Source organism: Mustela nigripes, chromosome 7 (genome assembly GCF_022355385.1).
Source record: "Mustela nigripes isolate SB6536 chromosome 7, MUSNIG.SB6536, whole genome shotgun sequence".
Lineage (NCBI taxonomy): Eukaryota > Metazoa > Chordata > Mammalia > Carnivora > Mustelidae > Mustela > Mustela nigripes.
Window position 1 is genome coordinate 136205949 of NC_081563.1, and position 19811 is coordinate 136225759.

The window sequence follows — 19811 nt, forward strand, 5'->3', positions numbered from 1 at the left end:
TTCCCTCTTCTGGGCCTGTGCACCTGCTGGCCCTCTCCCTGGAAATCCCCCCACATGGGGCCTGGTGGGCTGCTTCTGGTCTGGGTCTCGGCTCAGTGAGGTCTTAGCGAGAGCTCTGCAGGTCACGGACCTGTCCCTTCCTGCCTCCTTCCTGTCCGCCCCTCTGCCTCGCTGGATGGTAGGCTCCCCAAGCCGGGGGGTCCCTGTGGCTACTTCTTCCGGGGGGTCCCTGTGGCTACTTCTTCCAGCCCCTGGGCCTGGCACAGGGCCTAGCTCATAGTAGCCCCATGCTGATGGGATGAATGGGTGGACGGATGAAGGAGAAAGGCCTTGGGGTTTGGAAGGGACCTTTTCCACACCTATCCGGCTTGGTCCTGGGATTCGACTGTTCAAGTTTATCTCCCTTCTCCTGGCTCACTGTGACTCCCCCTTCCCCTGAGCCCAAGCGCCAGGTGTTGGGCTCAGCCCTCCTCAGGCAGGTGTTATGTGTCCGGGCCGAAGATGCCGGGCTTCAGTGGACCTGGCAGCCTGCCGCGTCTCCAGCCCGAAGTGGTGGACACAGGCTAGAACGTGCCTCCTTGTGCCCCTTCCGCATCCCCTCCATACTGAGAGCTTCCGTGCTCTCACAGAGGTGCCTTCCCCACCTTGGGTGGAGAGGCTCTTCTAGCTCCAAGAACCTCTCCCGGGGAAGGCGAGCATCGTTCCCTCACTGCCTTGGAGAGTGCACATGGTAACAGGGACAAAGTCCCATTTAAATACCCCTGCAGGTGTGCCTGCCCCCGCTAGAGTCTGCCCTGAGGAGGTCGTGGGAAAGAGATGGCGCGCAGAGGTGTTCACTGTAGTGTTATTTATAATGGGGGAAACCAGCCGCCCTCCAGTGGCCAGCTGGACCTTGGTCCCCGTTGTCCCAGGCTGTGCATTGCTTTGCCTTCTCTGTGGCCTCATTTACAGTTGTCCGTGCGTTCCGGAGTCATGGAGCTGGGCTCACCGTGAAGCACGTCAACGGGGAACAGATGCCAAACCGAAGTGAGTGGGCATGGTCACTCTGCATTTTGGAGGGAAGAAGCTCAAGGGAGGGTCAAAGAGACACCTTGGTGGGGTTTTTTTGTTTTGTTTGTTTTTGTTTTGTTTTGTTTTGTGTTTTGAAAGGGAGCTCTTGCCCAGAGTTCAGTCCAGAGCATCACTCTGAAAGGTAAACACCCTGGGAACAATGGCTTGTCTAAGCAAGGTTGATGCGGGTACTAGCAGGCGTCCCCTGCTTTTGCCATTCGAGAAGGAAACCTCAGGCCAGGGGCGCAGGCAGGACGGACAAGGACGAAGAGGGGCATTTGGAGAGCCCAGCTGGGAAACAGCTCCGTTTTTTCTTTTCCTTGCAAAAAAAAGAAGATTTCTGCAGGTTGCTGTTGGGTGAGTTTTATGCCAGACAAGTGGCGTTCAGGACTTATTGTCTAGAAAGGAACTATCGGAGGACTAAGAAACTATTTGTGTTCTTTTTCAGTTTGTCACATATTCAGCTCTTATTTGTGTCTGTGATAAACCTAAACTTGCCTTGATCTCCATAATATGGAAGATTATATTATTTTTGGTTTGGGGGATTTTGACTCGAGGACAGAGGCCTCGAAGGCACTTGGAAATGCTAGTAAATGGGTCCAAAAGTGTGATGGGAAGAAATGAGCCGGCTGGGTGGTAAGCTGGAGTGCTGGTAATTGGAAGTCCGGCTGATCGGAGTCTAATTTAGGCATTTTAACCCACATTCTGACTGTTGTCACGCTGCTGTGTATTGACAGAGCAGAAAGCCTTACATCAAAATAATACCAGGGCTGTCTTCCCCGCCTCGCCCTCTCCTGCAGGCAGGACATTTGAAATCCTAGTTGGTCGTTGGGGCAGGGCAAGTGGCTTTCTGCATAACAGAAACAAACTGAGAGCTAGTGAGCCATTCAGTTGAGAGATGCGAGAACAGGCATCTCCTCCAGTTTCAAAGGGGATGAAAAACAGCCCCTTCTGGCGTCATTCTGCAGGGGTCCGGAGATGCATGTGTTAATAAGCAAGGCCCCAGCCAGCAGAATTCACACTTGCGAGGGAGCCAAACTCTTACTGGTTCAAACCTGTTACATAAAGTTATTTCTCGAACAGCACATAACAGTTTCTAATTAACCCCCAGAGGTGACACCAGGCTTAGATGATTTTGGTTGAGTGTTGGCTGATTGATTAGGATTCTACATCCAGGCAATGAATTTGGGGATCAAATTGGTTTTAAATTAACTTCTAAAAATGTTCATGTGTACCATCTGGTTTGGGTCATGGACAAGGCTCAGACCCTGGAGAGCATAAGGTAACGACGGATTCGTTACTTGGGGGTTTATATGCAGCATTTTCTTCTTTGAAACTGTGTCTCTCTCTCTCTCCTTTTTTTTTTCCCCCGGGTGGGGCGGGGGCAGTTGCTGAGCAGGTATTTGATTTAAGGTGCGCACATCTGGCACGGCTCGTCTCTGCTCACATTCCGGCTCTGCGGCGCGATCACGGGCTGGGCTGTGTCAGCCGTGCTGGCTGGTGAGGCAGCAGGAGCGCAGAGGTCTCCAGCCCCACAGCCCTGCCTGGGGAGACAGGACAACTGTCATCTGCTGTGCCCCAGGGGGCCATCCTGTCCATGTTCTGAGCAGTTTGCCCTCCTAATGGGGGGGGGGTGCCTGTCATCACCCCGCTGCCGGCACCTTCTCCTAAGTAGGATTAACGTCAGACCAGCTTAGAATGCTGGTTGCCAAAGAGAGCATAATTTTGAGGTCATGGAAAGAACTCAGGCTGATTTTCTGATTATGAGGACTTCTGTGCTTCTTCTCTGCTCCCCAGAGGAGGGGGTGGGAGAGGAGAGGGCAGTGGGGCTCATTCCTAGGACGCTTCTTTGGGGTCCTTTGACAAGTAGCTGCTCCCAGAGGTGAGAAATTGCCCATCTGGTTTAGTTCCTTGAGTACTGAGTACACAGTAGGCACTCAATACTTGCTGAATGACCTGAGGGTTGCCCAAGGGCTCACTTGATAGGGGCTCCTGAACTCATGCCTCCAGTCTCTTCATTCTCACTTTTGAAAAATATTCCTGGGTTACGTAGTAGAGACATTCTCCTCATGGCATCCTACCTTGACTTCAGTTTCAAGAAACCCCAACTGATAAAAGTTAACTTGTAATTGTGGGTGTAGACAAGGGAGCCCTGCAATTTCTGGAACCTCTGGCTTTGTTTCCTGTCTCCTAGTAACAATGTTGCAGATACTGGGAACATGTTTATACTCAATTAGGGAGAATAAAGGTTCCTGTGTCACAAATTAATGCTGTAAGACTTGGGTAGCTATTTTAATAGAATTGGTTTCTGTCTAAATTCGCTATTTGATGCTTCTGCAAACATTTTCCTGGGGGTGGGGGTGGTGTGGTGGTCCCAAGTCGTCAACCAGCTGCACTGGAGAAGTCCTGAGCCTCCATGCCTTGAGGGCCAGGCTCTATGCCACGTGCCCAGAGTACATCTCACACACAAGAAGAGCGGATTCTTTCTGCCTGTGTGCTCATCAGGCAGAGAAGGGCTACCAGGTCTCCCCCAAATGGGGGCAGTGTGCTGTGATCACTTAATTTAAAATCTAGGTTAAGGACCTCAAGTGAAATTCACACTGGAGCTGGGTTGGGGGAAGTACATCTCCCTTCACAGGGCAGCCTTCTGCCCAGAGGGCAGTCCGTGGGCCATCTGGGAGCCTGTTGGAAATGCAGAGTCCCAGGCCCCACCCCAGACCCCCCCCCCGCCCAGGACCTGACCCTGCATTCTCAGAAGATGCCCAGGTAATGGCATCTTGAGAACAGGGGCTGAGGAGTGCTGCTTTACCTGGCATTAGTGTGAATGGGTACACTCAGCATCTCTGGCTCCAGACACCAAAGAGGTGCACGTGGGGCTCTTGGGGTCACCTTCTCTGGGTTCTGTGGCCGTCCAGCAGAGCCCTGGAGAAGGGACTGACCTCTCCTGCATTCATTCACTAAGCTTTATTGGCCCCCACTGTGTGCCAGACCCTGGGCCGTGTGCAGGGACCCAGGAGAGGACAGGGCCCCACCCATGCAGAGTCTACTGCTAGAGAAAGTGGCAATTAACAAGTAAACAAACCATGCAGCCCCGGGAAGCTGAGTGCTGGAAAATGTGCAGAGTGGGGATCGGTGGGAACAGCTGATCTGAGAACTGAGACACACTTGCCCAAGTGCCCAGCACGAGCAGAAGAGGACCCTGTGGGGACCACAAGAAGGATGTCAGGAGGACCAGGCACAGACAAGCTGAGCAGTGGTTCCTTTGGAAAAAGCCAGCCCTGTACAGACCTGTCTCAAGCAAAGGGAACAGCATGTGCAAATGCCCTGAGGCCAGCAGGCCAGCAAGGGGGTACGGAGAGGGTCTGAGGCAGGGACCAGACCGTAGAGGGCCCACTGGGTTGGGGCCCAGAGCTCGCCCTCCCAGGGCCCCAGACTCACCAGGGCACTCTGCAGCGGGCGCTGGTAGCCTGTCGGCCGGTAGTGCCACCTCTCCCCTCGGTCGGTGTGGATGTCCCCCAGGTAGAGCTCCTCCACCAGCCGGGGCCCAGCCCGAGGCTGCGGCTGCAGGTGCCGCAGCATGCGGACCAGGCTGAGCTCGTGCATGGTGAAGCCCAGGGCTTCTGTGCAGTCCTGCTTGGCCCGGGCGCTCAGCAGCTCGTACAGGGCCCCGGGCAGCCAGGCCCGGGCTGGGGGCAGCCGCTGGGCACAGTCCTGGCCCACCCGGGTCTGGTTGAGACTCCCGGTGACATCGAGCAGGCCATGGCGGCTGTGAAAGACGATGCCCACCTTGTGCAGGTGGTAGTCGGCCTCAGTGGCCCCTCTCGTGACCCAGGAGGCCCGACGCAGGCGGACTTTGCCCTTGATGAGCAGGGAGTGGGCAGGCTCCCGGCAGAAAGGGTCTCTGTAGTAGAACTGGTAGGCTCGGAAGAGGCGGTTAGGGTAGAAGGTGTAGGAGCGGGTGAGGAACTCAGGTCCCGGGCGCACCTCACAGCTGTCAGAGAGAGAGAGAGAGAGAGAGAGAGAGACAGGGGTTGGGCAGAGCAGGGAGAGCCTACACGGTGAGCCCCTCTCCCTCCAGGTTGGACTCTGCTCCCACAGCCTCTATTTCAGACCTCAGTCCAGAGCTGGGCCCTGACAAGCCTCGGTTTCCCTAATTGGTCTCAGCCACTCCCTTTGGGGCCGAGGGCCTTTCACTTGCCTTGTGGCCTCCACAAAAGCCTCCTTCTGCTTCCTCCAATCCTAACTGCCTCCTTTAGCTGTCAGCCTCCCTCAGGGCATGGGTCTTCATACCTGTGGATACTTGGGCCTCTTGTGGCTCAAGAAGTACGCAGACTCTGCAGCCAGAGGACCCAGGTTCAAATCCCATTCCTGTCCCTCAGCGGCTGGGGATAATGCACAGCTCCTTCCTCTGTGACACGGAGGCGTCAGACCCGTAGTCAGGGTCTCCAGGAAACATGAAGAATGGTGGTGGTGCCCAGGAGGTGCTTAGGAAACGGGCTCTTTTGCATCATTTGGGGGGCCCCATGCCATGAGCCCCAGCAGGCAGTGGCCTCCTTGTTCTTGGCCGAGTAGATCCTTGACCCCTGGCTCAGAGCAGACCCTCCCCAGGGCCTCATGGAGGGAATCGTGGCTAATGCGCAGTCACTTCCGGTCTCCCCTTCGGTTGACTTCCCTGACCAAGTTCCATTCGTGCCTGTGACAGGTTTGTCGATCTAAACCAGGGATCACCAAGCTTTTTCTGTAAAGGGTCAGGTAATAAGTATTTCTGTTTGGGTGCGTGAGCCGGTCTCTAGCGCTAAAGCAGCCAGGGACAATAAGTAAGTGGGGTGAGGTTGAGCATAGCTGTGTGCCAATAAAACTTTATTTACAAAACAGGTGGTGGGCCAGACCTGGCCCCCAGGATCACTTCTGCTGGTGGTAAAGCAAGCACGTGGGGTTGGGCACAAAGGGAAGCTGAATGACTCCTAGATCCACGGCCACAGCCGGGTTTGGGGGCAGGAGAGCCTCTGAGACTGCATTGAGGGCGCAGACAGGGGGGCGGCTGGGTGAGTTCTAGGGGGAAACAGCGGGCAGGGCCCCCTTCACACGCTGCTGAGAACTCTCATAGTAGTTTTCATAGCAAGACGGATGGAGCGAAAGAAACATGTTCTTACCCAGCACGAAAACAGTTCCTTTTTCTTTTCTTCCAATCTTTCTGATTATGTTAAGGAGAAAGTCTCTGTTGGAGCTAACGTGTCTGTAACTCCCACCTCCCTTCTCTCCCCGAGAAAGCGGACTCGGGGCCCAAGGCAGGCAACGAATCTAGTGAGAATCTAATTATGTTGTTTTGTTTTCATTGACTTTCTTTTTTACATTTGCCTCCTATTTATGGCAGGTGGTTCTGCCCTCCCTCTCCGGGATGATACTACGCTTCCTTTAAGAATAATTGCAGTACGCTGTAAAGGCGTACAGTTTACTGTTTACCAATTATGCCTCAGTAAAGCTGGAAAAATAAATGAATATATTTCGGTAAACGAAAGCAAGACGGTGTAAAGAAAAATGGTAAAGAATTGCCAGGACAGGAGGTTGTTGAACACGGAGAGAGGTGACTCACACACATGAGCGGGGTGCCGTAGTCCTGTCCTCACCTGCGTCTCGGACAGGGCTGGGGGCAAGAGATTTGCCTAACGGGACGCAGCAGGTCACAGTGAACAACCTCAGTGGGCCCCGGACTCTAGATCATTCCCTGCATTGCCTCCAGGAAGCAGCAAAGCCTGTCTGGTGAACATGAGGAGGAACTTTCTAGGAAGACAGTTCTAGAAGTTTCTAGAAGAACTGTCCTGGAACACTGTTATCTCAGGGCAAAAGGAGCCTGGACCCAGTTCTGACCTTCCCCACAGCCCAGTTCTGTCTTGGGGTGACCCACACCAGTGGCGCCTGGATCTCACCTGGACTGGGGAGTCAGGATGGGGACAGAGCCTGGGAATGCATCCAAAGTGGCTTAGTAGCGCTCATGTCCCCTCCCTCACCAACAGAGTGCTAACAGATGTTTGGCAGTTGAGTTTCTGCCTGGCCCCAGGAGGTACATGGAGGACATGGAGAGGCCAGTCCCTGACTGCAGAAGAGGACGGGCCCGCAGGGGGTGGCGGGGGAGGAAAGGGTGTACTAGGTGTGGAGGAGGCCACGGCCACCCTTTGCCATCTCCTAGGAGGGAGGACTTAGACAGCTGTTGTAGCTTCTGTGCCCCATGGTTGAGGGTTAGAGCACAAATCCCATTGGCCGGAACAGCTAACAGGGCCTCTGAAATGTCAGGCAAGCCTGTCCAGTTAGGAAGAAAATTCGACAGACAAGCGGGATGCCTGGACCCTCTCCACCCTCTCCTCTGCCTCGTCCTGCCTCAGGACCTTTGCGCCAGCTTCTCCCTCTGCCTGGCTCCTCCCCTGGGCCTCTGGATAGCTGATTCTTCTTTCAGCTCTCAGTGGAACATTGCCACCTCCGAGAAGCCCCCCCGGGTTGCTGGCTCTCACATCCGTGGCTCCATGTCCTTCGTGGCAGAGCTTAGCACCATCTCAGGCTCACCACACTTACTTTTGGGTCCGCATGTCTGCTGCCTGTTCCCACAGTGGCTCCCCCGTCCCTAGTAGGCACTCAGTAAGTCCTGTAGCCTGGGTGCTCAGTATGTCGCACACATGGATTTCATCCATGGCCGCGTGCGACTGGGACACATTCCGCCCACCGGGCTCGTGCTGTGGAGGGGGATCAGCAGGGCCACACGTTTGGCAGGTAGCAGGCATCTTGGACGACCAGTTGAATCGGGTCGTGTGGACACTGAGGCCCAGAGTGTGTGCAGTTTCCCTGCCCAGGGGCCTGTGATCAGGGTGACCTCAGGGTCTTACCCGGTAGAGACCCAGGGCCCGTCGAGGCGTGGGGGCAGCAGCACAGTGACGGGGGCTCTGCTGGGCGCGGGCTGTTGGCAGCGGGGTTCCCAGTGTAGACGGCCACCCCTGGCGGTCCCAGTCGTCTCTGTGGTGCGGGCTGCAAAGCAGACAGAGAGGAGTTAGGGGTCCTGACATGCTCCAGAAACTCTGCCTGCCCTCCCCAGCCATCCTGGGCCACAGCGGAGTCAGAGGCCAGCCGGGGTCTGCCTCCCCCTGCACCGTGGCCCTGCCCTGGGCATCCAGCTCCGCCTCAGCCACACCTGAGTCTGGGTGCCTGGGTCAGCGCCTGGAGTTGTCACCTGCGTCTCCACCATGGAGGGGCACGACCCCAGGCTCCTGAGCTGCCAGGCACTGGCATGTGGTGACTGAAGGACTCCACACTCCGGGACAAGGGGCCTCTAGACTCAGCCCAAGGTGCTGGGGCAGTGGGACTCCTCCCCGCCCCCCACCGCCCCAAAGAGCTTAGGTTCTCCTTGACCTCTGCCCTGCGGAACAGACCAGAACTGCCGCCAGCCTCTGGAGGCCGCTCGTGGAACGGTCCCTCCTTGGTGCCAGGCCCGTGTGTTGCCCGCCTGCGCAGCACGGGCCCCAGGCAGGTGCCCGGGAAGCGTGTGGTGGGTAGCAGGGCTGATGCGTGCAGCTGGCCTGGGGCGGGGGACAGGGAGGACTCGGAGGCTCAGGGAGGACGGCCGTGAGCAGCCGGGGCCTCACACCCTCCTGAGTGACCCCCATGTGCTCATCTCATGGAGACAAGCCAGGCACGGCCTTGGGAGTACGCCCGGTCTCTTCTACGTGTTGCCCCAAGGCGAGAGCACCAGGGCCTTCAGCTGCTAAAGAGCAGCGATTTCCCCAGAAACCGTCATCTCCACTCAGAGGGCTGGGCTTGACAGAGCCCAGATGGCGGGATGTGTGGGAAGCCTGGCGGCCAGCGAGGTCCAAATATTACAGCAACAGGCTGTGCTGAGGGGCGGCCTTGACCTGCTGGCCGCCCCCGCCGCAGGCCTGCCAAAGACACTTCCTCCCGCCGAACCTGTGGGCCAAGTGCTTGGGGGCCGGCTTGGTGACACAGGCCCAGAGGGGCCCCGGGGGACACCCAGGAAGGCTTGTGGGCTGCATGGAGAAGCACGTGAAAGGTACACTCTGCCCCCTTCTCCACCGCACACCGCAGCTTCCCAGCGCCACCAGAGAAGGCCTGGGGAGGCCTGAGGTCCCCACACTGTCCCTCGGCAGCTGTCTGATGGGGCGGGTGGCCCCGGACAGCTTCTCCGAAAAATGAGACAGAGTAGATCCCTACCCTCCTGGAGGCCTGGAGGCTCCTGTGGAGACTCAGGGGGTCCCCAGAGACCCAAAGACACAGAGAAAGTGCAGGTGGGACCTGCCACAGCAGGCATGGCAGCCACTGGTCCTGTAAACCGTGTATCCATCCCACGGGGTTTCGCGGCCTCCTGATCTTCGCGACGACTCTTGGAGACGGCCGTGAGCGTTCGCTTCCTTTCTGGGACAGAGAGACAGCCTGGGGGACCCCAGATGCTGCTCAGATGTGACAAAGGACAAAGCTCAGATGGTCAGACCGGCCTGATGGTTCCACCGTTGGCCGTCTTCCATCACAGCCAGGGGGAAGGGGCTTTTTTCAAGACTTGTGGGGGATGAATTTGCTGAATGAATGAATGAATGAATGAGCAAGCAGACGTGCTGGTGCAGCTCAGGGTCCTTGCTGTATTCCTGCTTTGTCCTCCCTGGTTTTAACCAGCCAAATAGGAGAAACGAAAACCACCAGCCAGTCAGCCGGGGCTGGTCTGGCCCCAGACGACACAGGGCCACTCTGCGGGGAGCTCACGGGGAGCACGTGGCGAGGGGAGTCTTGAGAAAGAAGCTTGCGGATAGTTCCGCAGTATCTTGGGCACATCTCATTTCTTGAGGACCAGAAGCAGGACCTTGTGGCATGTGGGCAGGCACTGAAATCAGGCCAGATGGCCAGCATGGCCCTGTCAGGGAACCCGAGCCAGGGCCGCCTCCGAGTCAGCTTCTCCAACCTTCTCGTGCTCCTGCAAACCCCCTCCTCGGGAGACACGGGGTCCCTGGATTCAGTTCTGCGGGTTCACGCGAACACCATCAGTGTCAAGGAGACCTATCCGAATGTTTCGATTTGGGGAATGTTGATTCGGAGAAGCACAGGGAAGAAAAGGACCAAAAGGGTCAGCGTTACTTGCCTGGTCGGAAGATCGAGATTGTATCTCAGGAAAAAAGAGCAAACGGGCCCTGAAAATTATATTGACATTGTTTCCACAAAGCTCTGTTTCTTGAGGAAATGTTTTCTGTTGAAAGCAAAACAGGCCTTCTCCCCTGTACTCCCTGAAGCACCAAGAAAGCCCTAGATACTGCTTTTTTGCTTTGAATTCTCAGATGGCATGTTCCTGCGGAGGGTGTTTTAGTCTGTTTTGTTTTTCAGTGAGAAACTGGGATTTAATGAAGTCAGGAGACGACGCGAAATCTCGCTGTATCCACAACAGACACACAAAATGCAAAACACAACTGGAGGCCTTTGTGGAAGGACCGGAGCGGAGCCGGCCTTGGCCTCTTGGCCGTTTGCAGAGCTTCAATTTAAAGGTTGCAAAAATTAAATTAATTACAAATGAACCCGGGCAAGTTGTTCTGTTGTAGCTTTTGAAGTAGCTTTTTAATTTTTTTCTTTCTCTCCCCTTTTCTTAACCCCCCCCCCCGTTGGCCCCCCTCCCCCGCCCCAAACAGTCTCTGCTAAAGGAACATCTGAAAGCAGATGGTACCGCAGGCCAATTGCACAACTTTTCACAGGGACCTGTTAGACTGAGTTCAAAGCACGGGCCAAATTGATTTTTATCAACCATGGATTTTTAATTAACAGCAGTGTCCACTTACCGCCATCCATTATTTACTGTTTACCCACTAATTAAAAATTATGCTGCTTTTGCACTCGTAAGAGCAGGGACATTTGAAATTAGATAGCCTCGTTCAAATTACCTGCAGAATTACATCCAGAGCGCCCAACTGCTCAGAGCGAGCTTCTGGGGTTTAAAATATGATCTGCTCCAACCTTTACGTGTTACCGTGAGTCAGGATGCCAGAGACAGCCCACACAGGCCCGCACCGTAGGGAGCCTGCCTGGGATCTTAAGGGGGAAGGATGCTTGATTTTCTCGGCTGAGCGCAGACACCCAGCGGAGACCATCTCCAGATCAGCGGCTGCTGAGTCCTTGTAGCAATCCCAGAGGGAGCGGCCTGTCTGTGCCTTCCATGTGCCCATCATGTCTGTGGACCAGCAGGCGTGGTCTCACTACTACCCAGGGCATAGGTTCTGTCCATGCCCCCATTCTGCAGATGAGGAAACAGGTTCAGAGAGTGGAGATAACTTGGCTGGTGTCACTTACCCCAGGCAGACGCTTCTTATCCAATTAAAAAATAAATTTTGGCGAAATAAACCCAACGTACAACTCGTTGTTTTAACCCTTGTAAAGCCTACAAGTTAAAATTCAGTAGCATGTAGGCCATTCCCCAGGCCGTGCAGCAATTACCACTGTCTGGCTCCAGAATGTTCTTATCACCCCAAAAGGAGGCTCTGTACGCATCAGTGGTCACTCTCCATTCTCTCCTCTCAAACCCCAGCAACCACTAATCTGCTTTCTATCCCCGTGGATGGGCCTATTCTGGGTTTTTCCTAGAAATGGCATTACAAATAGGTGCCCTTCTCATATCTAGCCTTTCGAGCACGTCTGTTCGGTGGATGTGGTGATCCTCATTTTAGAGATGAAAATGAAGGCTTAGAGAGGTTCACACCCCGCTCCACGATGAGTGTTTTTTTCAAAGATCACGACAAATATGGGGCCGAGAGACAAGGGGAGGAGGTAGAGAGAGACACGGGGTGCCTAGGCAGCAAAACATTAGGTCTTTGGAGGTCATTCTTTTGGGGACAAAAAAGCAACAGAAAAGCAGTCATATCTCCTATCCTAATTGGCTTGTGCCGGGGTCCCAGGAGGTGAGCCCGGTGATTTGGGGGCGGCGGCGAGCACTCAGCCGGCTGGTTTTGCACCGATTTCAGAGGGTGTTAAAAAGCAGCCACAGTTCCCATAGCAAACTTGGGCTGCACGGTCCACATTGCTGAGGACAAGACTGAATTTTAAAAGGGGCTTGGTCTGTGCTTGATTTGAAAATATTAAAGAGTGCTTTACGTGAATAATCCCTAATGAGTAAATGCATAAGTGACTCGTCTATAGCGCAAGGGGCACACAGAACGAGGGGGGACGGGCGTGAGGTTCACTCATCACTGCACACCAGCCATGCAGAAGGGCAGTGGCTGTGTGTCCTAGAGCAGCTCTTTCAAAAGACCACAAGTGGGGTGACCTAAACAACACGACTTCATTCTGTCAGAGCCGGCAGACCGGAGGTCTGAAATCAAGGTGTGGGCAGGGCCATGCTCTCCTGAGGCCGTAGGGGAGGATTGTTCTGGTATCTTCTGGCTTCTGATGGCTCCAGCCATTCCTTGGCTTGGAGGTGCATCGCTCTGGGTTCTGTCTCCGTCGACACATGGACTTCTTTCCTGTCTTTCCAGCATCATCCGACACATCCCATCATAGTTCTTTATGGAGTGTTCCTAGGGAAGGACAGGGATGAAACTTTCCTGCCTCAGGGCTGTTGTTCATGCTGTTCCTTGGGCAGAGCACTGTTCTTCTGCTTAGTGCTGTGTTCTCCCTCTGTGCGGAGGTCTGAGGATACATGGCAGTTCCCAGCAGGTTGACATCGGACACTCCCTTCTGCTATTTTCTGCTCCCTTTTTGTTCTGTGCGGCACTCACTGCAGCTGACAATTATTTTTTTTTGCTTTCTGTCTTTTATGTACTTTTATTTTTTGACTTTTCCATTTGAAATCATTTCAGACTTATGAAAATGTTGCAAAAGTAATAGAAAGTTCTAGCAAACTTCCTCCAGTTCTCCAAATGTCACTATCACCCACAGACATGGTACTTGATCAAAACTCGGACACTGACATTGGTAAGGTGTTACTAAGTAACCTACAAGCCCTAGGCAGGTTTCACCAACTCCCCCATTAGTTTCTCCTTTTTTGGTGTAGGATCCAGTTCAGGATCACACAGCACATTTATTTTTCACGTCTCTAGTCTCCTTTAACCAAGAACTTCCTTGGTCTTTGTCTTTCACAACCTTGACACCTTTTGAAGACCTCTGGCCCCGTATTTTGTAGTGTGTTTCCCAACTTGGGCTTGTCTGATGTTTCTTTATGATTCAATTCAGCTTTTGCAGTTTTGGTAAGAATGTTATGGAGGTGATGTGTGACTCTCAGGACAACATCTCAGGAAGCACACGGTCTCACTTTATCCCAATACTGGTGATGTTCACTTTGGTCAGTTGCTTTAGGAGGTGTCTGCCACGTTTCTCCACACTGTTAAATTACTACATTTCTCTTTGTAATTAACAATTATCTTATGGGGATAGACTTAGATAATGTAAACGGTTTGTTTCTCATTATACGTTCCCCCCACTAATTTTAGCATCTGTTGATGACCATTGATGATTCTTGCCTACAACAGTTATTCCTGCAGTGTTTTCCAAATGGGCGTTCCCGAATTCCGTCATCTTTTCTGAATGTACTGATTGGAATTGTGCTGTAAGGAAGCACTTTCTTTTCTCCTACACATCTCTTTGTTTAATTGTTATTTGCATTAGTATGAACCCAGATATATATGTTTTATAGGTTATGACCCTTTGCTATCATCTATTCACTTTGTTGCTGAATTGTCCCTGACTTGGTCTTTAGGCGATCATTCAACTTAGCTCTTAAGTAACTTCCTACATGACTTTGTCATTTTTTGTGAGCACTTCCTTATTTTCTGGTACTGAAAGACCTTCTAGGCTCATTGCTCTGGAATCAACCATTTCTTCAAGCAGTCCTGGTTCTTTTTCTTTTTTTGGAGGATGGTGTTTAGAAACCAAGATCTGGGTGCTAGGTGTGCTCGCTGCTGCTGGAGTGTCCCTCTAGGTTCCTCAATTTTTTCTTTCCTTCCTTCCCTCTCTCCCTCTCTTTCTTTTTTTTTTTTTTTCTTCTCTTTCCCTTTCTTTCTTTCCCTTTCCTCTTTTCTTCCTTCCTTTCTCTCATTGTCTTCCCACTAATCTGCCTGTTCATGAGGACAGGTCTTTATCTCTCTTGCTTTCTGCTGATTCTTCAGCACCTAGCATAGTGCCTGATGGATGCTCAATTCATATTTTTTGTCATGGCATGAAAGCACTTAGAATAACATCTGTACATCGTAGGTGCTCAATAAACATTAGGTATAATTGCACCTTTAGTTGAATGAATGAATGAATGAATGACTTGTGTACCAGAAGACTGATGCCCGTGAGCTCCTTGTTGACACTTCTCCCACCCTTTGGGTTTCTTCTCTTAAAAATCACTGGTAATTTCCATTATGTGTGTGGCTATTAGAGTCAGGCTTATTAGAGAAAGGCTTATTAGTCAGGCTATTAGAGAAAGAGAAGGCTTATAGTTGTTGGGATAACTAACAGCCTGGCTAAGGGTGGAACGATGGTTAGTAAGGGAGTTCCCAGCAGGCTGGGGATCTTGGATGAACAAAGAAAATAGAGAAGAAAGAGAAGTAGGTGGAGATATAAGTGTGGGCATTGAATTCTGCTGAGAGCTTTGAGGACAGGCTGGATCCAGCACCAGGACCTGATGCCAGGTACTTTGCTCAAAAGCCTTTGTTGAACCTTGGAGCCCACCCCAGCTAAACCAGGACCCTGCTGTGGTTGCACACCCCAGCGAAGGCTCCATCTAGCTCCTGGCACTGTTCAGTAGAAACAGAATGGAAGTCACAAATGCGAGCCGTGTATGGGATTTTACATTTTCTAGTAGCCACGTTAAAACAGCTAAAAGGTAACAGGTGAGATTAATTTTAATGATATTTTGTTCAGCCCCAAATACTGTGTTTTAACATGTAGTAAGTATGAAAACAACTAAGATAAATGCTTTTTCTTCATAAAAGACTTGGAAATGAGTTATGTATTGACAGTCTTGACACAACTCAATTTAGACTGACTGCGTTTCAGGGGCTTGGGGCCACATGCGGCTGGTGGCTGCCGTCTTGGGCAGCCTAGCTCTGGCTCAGGCATGGAGTGTGTGTCCCCCCATTTTGTGGTATTGGAGTTTTTCAAGCTGGTTTCTGAAGACCACTGGCATCTGAGGGGGGAGCAGAGGGGAAACCTAGTGAGTGGAGCTCTAGCCCCACCCCCAGCTTTAGCCCAAGTAGCCCCTCGTTTATATAGTGGGATGCTGATTAAAAGATCTGCTTTGGGGGAAAAAAATAAAGTGTTCTCTTGCTTAAAAAAAAAAGTCTGAAATCCTCTGGTTTATTTCAAAATCCTCAGCTTGAGGTAATTCACCTAGAATGTTTGGACTTGGAAGCTTATGCACATTTTAAATGAAAATCCCCCCCCAGAAAACAACCTCTCTTGATTAGAGGTGACTGCCCTTTACAGACTGAGATGTGCTGGCGTGTAACGGTGCGCGCCGGCAGCTTGGCCAACAAGCTTCAGAAACCGGCTGTTGAAATGGTGGCCGTCGCTGTGTTGTGCTTTCCAATGAAGTCATTGCACAAAAGGCACGCAGAGTTTCCATTTAAACTCCCCCGAGAAGACTACAGATCGTCATGCTACGACAGTACCAGGCAATCGCAGAAATATGAAGACAAACTCAGAATCCCAAGGAGTCTAAACTTCCTTTTTGGTGTGGATGGCTGCTTTCGGATCCCTTCTATGTCCCTCATTTGGCCGTAACTGAAACTCATCATCCATCTAATCCGAGGCCTTCGTGTTCAAGGCCAAGTGCTGGGGCGGGGGAAGAGATGGGCTTGCGTTCTTAGGAAATGCAGAGATGGTGTGCACAAGACGAAGTCCGCTCCACCGTCCACGCCCCGCAGCATCCTGGACCCCGAAGCATGCCCTCCTTTGCTGGCAGAGCTGGGAGAGTGGAAAGTTGCCCCCTGGGCCTTCTGGAGGGATTAGGTGCCCGGAGAAGCAGATTCCCAGCTGGCGGGAAGGAAGAGGGCATGAGAGTCAGATGTCAGTTATTGAAAGGCTGGTGACGGGTCGAGCGTGGTTTGCCCCCATCTACCCAGTTCTCCGTGAAAAGTCCCAGGTCAGGCGCGACCATGGGCGGGGTGGGTGGATAAAGGTGGGTCTCCCTCGGTGCTGCCTGGAAGAGGGGATTGCTTTATGTTGGTTTCCAAAATTGGAAACATTTCATATGGGGAGCGGCCGCTCACACAGCCGCCCCACCCCCCACTCCAGCCTGCGCTGAGCATTTTCTGCAGAGGGAGAAGGAACCGTACAGCTCCTGGGCTGGGAAAGGAATGCGGGGGTTTGGGAGACGAGTCTCGCCCACCAGGCCTGGCTCATCAGCCAGCGTTTTTTTGTTTGTTTGTTAAGGAATGTTCCAGAACAAAACCGGTTCACCTCAAAACTCTCCCTCGGCCCCATGATAATGCTAATTACTGCTCGTTCTGGCTGGGACTTCCACCCAGATGAAGACTGGGAAAGCCCAGCCAAAGCCCAGCTGTTAGCAAATAGCCAAGGCATTAGGGTGATTGATGGAAGGTTTTGCTTTTTCACCCAGATGTTCTGGTGACTTGGAGACAAGGCCTCGTCAGCTCAGTTCTAGTGCTTGTGTTCCCAGATGTGCATGCTGGCCCTCTGATGTTCATAATTCATGCCGAATCCAGTCAGCGCTGTCCACTGATAGCAGCGTTCCGTCCTGGGCTTTGAGGAGGGGGCGACGGGTGTAGGGGCTTGGAAAGAAAGCGCGTGGGCTTCCCCAGGCCTTCTGAGTGTGCCTGGGCCAGACGCCCTGGTGTCTGCCATGAGGGTGTAAGTTACAAGTCAGGATTTGCTCAACAGAATGTGTCTCTTGAAAGTCTCCCTTGTTCGCCCTCTTGGCAGAAGACTGAAGCTTCCATTGTTCTACGGAACAGGAATTTGGTAAGATAATCACTAGGTTTTGACATATTCAATAAGAAGGAAGACACGTGTGTCATCGCGGTGAAGACTCTGGTAAAAAGTAAAGGAAAAGGGAGCTTCGGGCCGAACGTTGAGGAGCTCGACTCTTCATGGGGCCTTGGGAGCTGCTTCTCCACCAGTTCTTCCCTGGAGGGGCCAAGAACGTTCTTGTCCCATGGAAATGTTAGGTCTTGAAGAGAGAAGGATGGAGTTTGGTGGTTTCTATTGAGCGTCTTTGGGCCTGAGAACTCCCGGGAGATGTGGGGGGTCCCAGGGAGCAACCCGGCGTTGGGGGGAAGTACACCACTTACTGGGCTGTTTGTGGGAGTCTCCACAAGGGGGCCCTCTTGAGCTTTGGTTGGGGTGGTTGGGCGCCCTGGGTGCGTCGGAGAACCACCTCCTCCAGCACCGGCCTCTAGTCCCGGGCCACCAAGGCTCCCTCATCCAACCTGACGTTGGTGAAGAGCGAGCCCATGGAAGGCCAGCGCTGGGCCCCATGTTTTTTCCCATGGGGCATCGTGTCTGCTCCCAAAGAACATATTTGGAGACTGAAGGACATGGGTAATGGGGTCACTTAGCCTTGCCTCCTTTCAAAGAAGTTTGCAGCACAGAACAGAAACTCCAATGGGAACCACAAGAAAGAGCATCTAGGAAGCTTCATAAACAATGAAACAAAACATCCTGCCTCCTCGGGCCTTTCCCTAAAGATGCAGGTGGGGGAGGGGGTCCTTTGGGTCAGCGGCGACAGGAAGCACGGAGATTTTAAATGCGGGAAAATTATTGTAATTTCACAAATCAATTTTTCTTACATTGTGTTGAGATTAAGTTCGTGGTCTCTTCCATACGTTGAAAATAACGAATTTCCCTAGAGAGCAATTTTGTGGGAAAACCTACATCATGTTTCGAAAAACCCATTTTGTTAGGAGTTACCAGATTTTATTTTAAGAGAAATGGTAATATTTAATTATGGCATTATTTTACCGTCTAGAAAATTAATGTGCTTTCAGAGTTTCAGGAGAAAAGCCTGCTGTAAGTCCAAACCCTATTTTTAAATTACCATACAAATAGAATCCCAAAGACGCAAATATTGGCTTAAGTGTTGCAGATGAGGTCCAGGAAAATGCGTTGGTTCCTAAATGTTAAATAAACAGGCTTGTAATTCTTGCTTTCCCCTGCGACCCTGGGCCAGGGCAGTCTCAGGCCACTGGGGAGACACACACAGCTCACAGCGGGGACGCAGTCGGTGCACGGGGGACGGTCACCACCGATTCGTCATCCATGTCCTGCGACCGTCCCGGGAATGATCCCACATTTCTGTAAAGCTCTAACGTCTGCAAAGCCTGCATTTACTTCTCCGATCGGTTGTGCCAACGAGCCTTTGGGGCTGGGAACTGTGATCGCCCCATCTTCCAGATGGGGAAACAGAGGTACGGGGAAGGAGAGTCTGAGAATGTTACCCAGGTCAGTGGGTGGAAAGTCCCAAACTCCAAACCAGGTCTGTTACCTGTCCCTCCCGGCTTCCTTCAAACTCCCTGCAGCCCCTGGTCCTCCTCCCCATTTATTGAACACCTACTGTGTGCCTGGCCTCTCACCGTAGCAAAGATGCTTCTACGGCGGCTCAGGGTCTGCCATTCCGAGCGTGGCGATCAATAGAACCTTGGAGATGTTCTGCCCGATGCTGATCCCCTTTGCTGATGGGAGATACAAGGAGGGGCCTCGAGGAGGGGCCTCACTGCCCACATGCTCCCTGAGAGCCTTGCAGGGCGAGGAGCTGCTTGACAGGTGGACGAGAGCCGTAATGGGCACTCGGGCTGAGGCTGCGAAGGTGGCAGGGAGGTGTGAAGCAGCAGACAGGCTGAGGGAGACGTAATTAGTCCCTGTGACGTGTGGGCACAGGGCGAGGGCTGTCGGGGGGGCGAGGGGGAGGCAGGCAGCTCTGGGAGCCCTGCGGGGGGCCCTGTGAGCCACTTCGGGGATTCTGGAGTGTTCCTCAAACAGAGGGAGCCATGCGGGGGGCTGAGGTCAGGTGGGCGTTCTGAAAGACAGTGCTTTCCAAGGACTCTGTGCCCATCTGGGGAGACGCTGGCCGGGATTCGGGAGGAGCGTGCTGGACAGCTTGCATCTGACTAGTGACATGTCCCCATTTTGATTCGGTTCGATAACTGACACATGCGGCCAGGGATTTTGTTAGCACGAGGCTAACGCATACAGGGTTAGGTTGTTTTTTCTGAAATAAGTGAAAATGAGTTACTTGCTTTAGAGAGAAACGGTGACCCAATTATGGACAGTAGCGGTCAGATGTGGCCAAATTGTCATGGAGGCATAGGCTGATAGGTGGGGGCCAAGGCTCAAAGGTCTCCTGACTCGGGTTGAGGAGATCTTGTGTGTGTGTGTGTCTGTGTGTCTGTGTGTGTGTGAAGGGTGCGAGGTGGTGAAGGAAGGGCTCTAGCCCGTGAGTGACCACCTCAAATCCCAGGCCCTGAGGCCAGGCCGGGACAGGCAGCATGGAGGGGCCAGCGCTGCTGAGATGTGGGGCGAGGGCAGGGGAGAGGTGTTGTGGGTGTGTGGGTTTGCAGCCTGGAGCCTGGAGGGGACGGACGGGGGGCCACTCTCCAGACTGAGGCCTAGGGAGCTCTGGTGCTGGGCTGTGCTGTTTGAGGAGGGGCCGCGACATCCAGGAGGAGGCAGCCTTCCCCTGGGGGGCTCCCTGGGGCCACCCACCTGTCCACGATGCTCACACAGGGCGAGGGTGGAAGTCAGCCAGGGGCGGTGGACCCAAGGGAAGGGACAGATGGGGCCCAAGGAGGGCCACC

General features: G+C 53.0%; 1 protein-coding gene across 4 annotated transcripts in view; it reads right to left on the minus strand.

Annotated features, from left to right (window-relative positions):
• APCDD1L (APC down-regulated 1 like) overlaps positions 1-19811 on the minus strand; it is a 50643-nt gene that overhangs the window by 2450 nt on the left and 28382 nt on the right. The window contains exons 2-4 of one of the 4 annotated variants that reach the window (XM_059407303.1): positions 7926-8064; positions 4489-5041; positions 4133-4249 (exon numbers count right to left, since the gene is read on the minus strand). In XM_059407303.1, coding sequence (XP_059263286.1) covers positions 4133-4249; positions 4489-5041; positions 7926-8064 — 809 coding nt within the window. Of the gene's footprint in view, positions 1-4132; positions 4250-4488; positions 5042-7617; positions 7902-7925; positions 8065-19811 lie in introns of those variants that run through there. The other 3 variants (XM_059407302.1, XM_059407305.1, XM_059407304.1) reach the window with 3 other exon arrangements.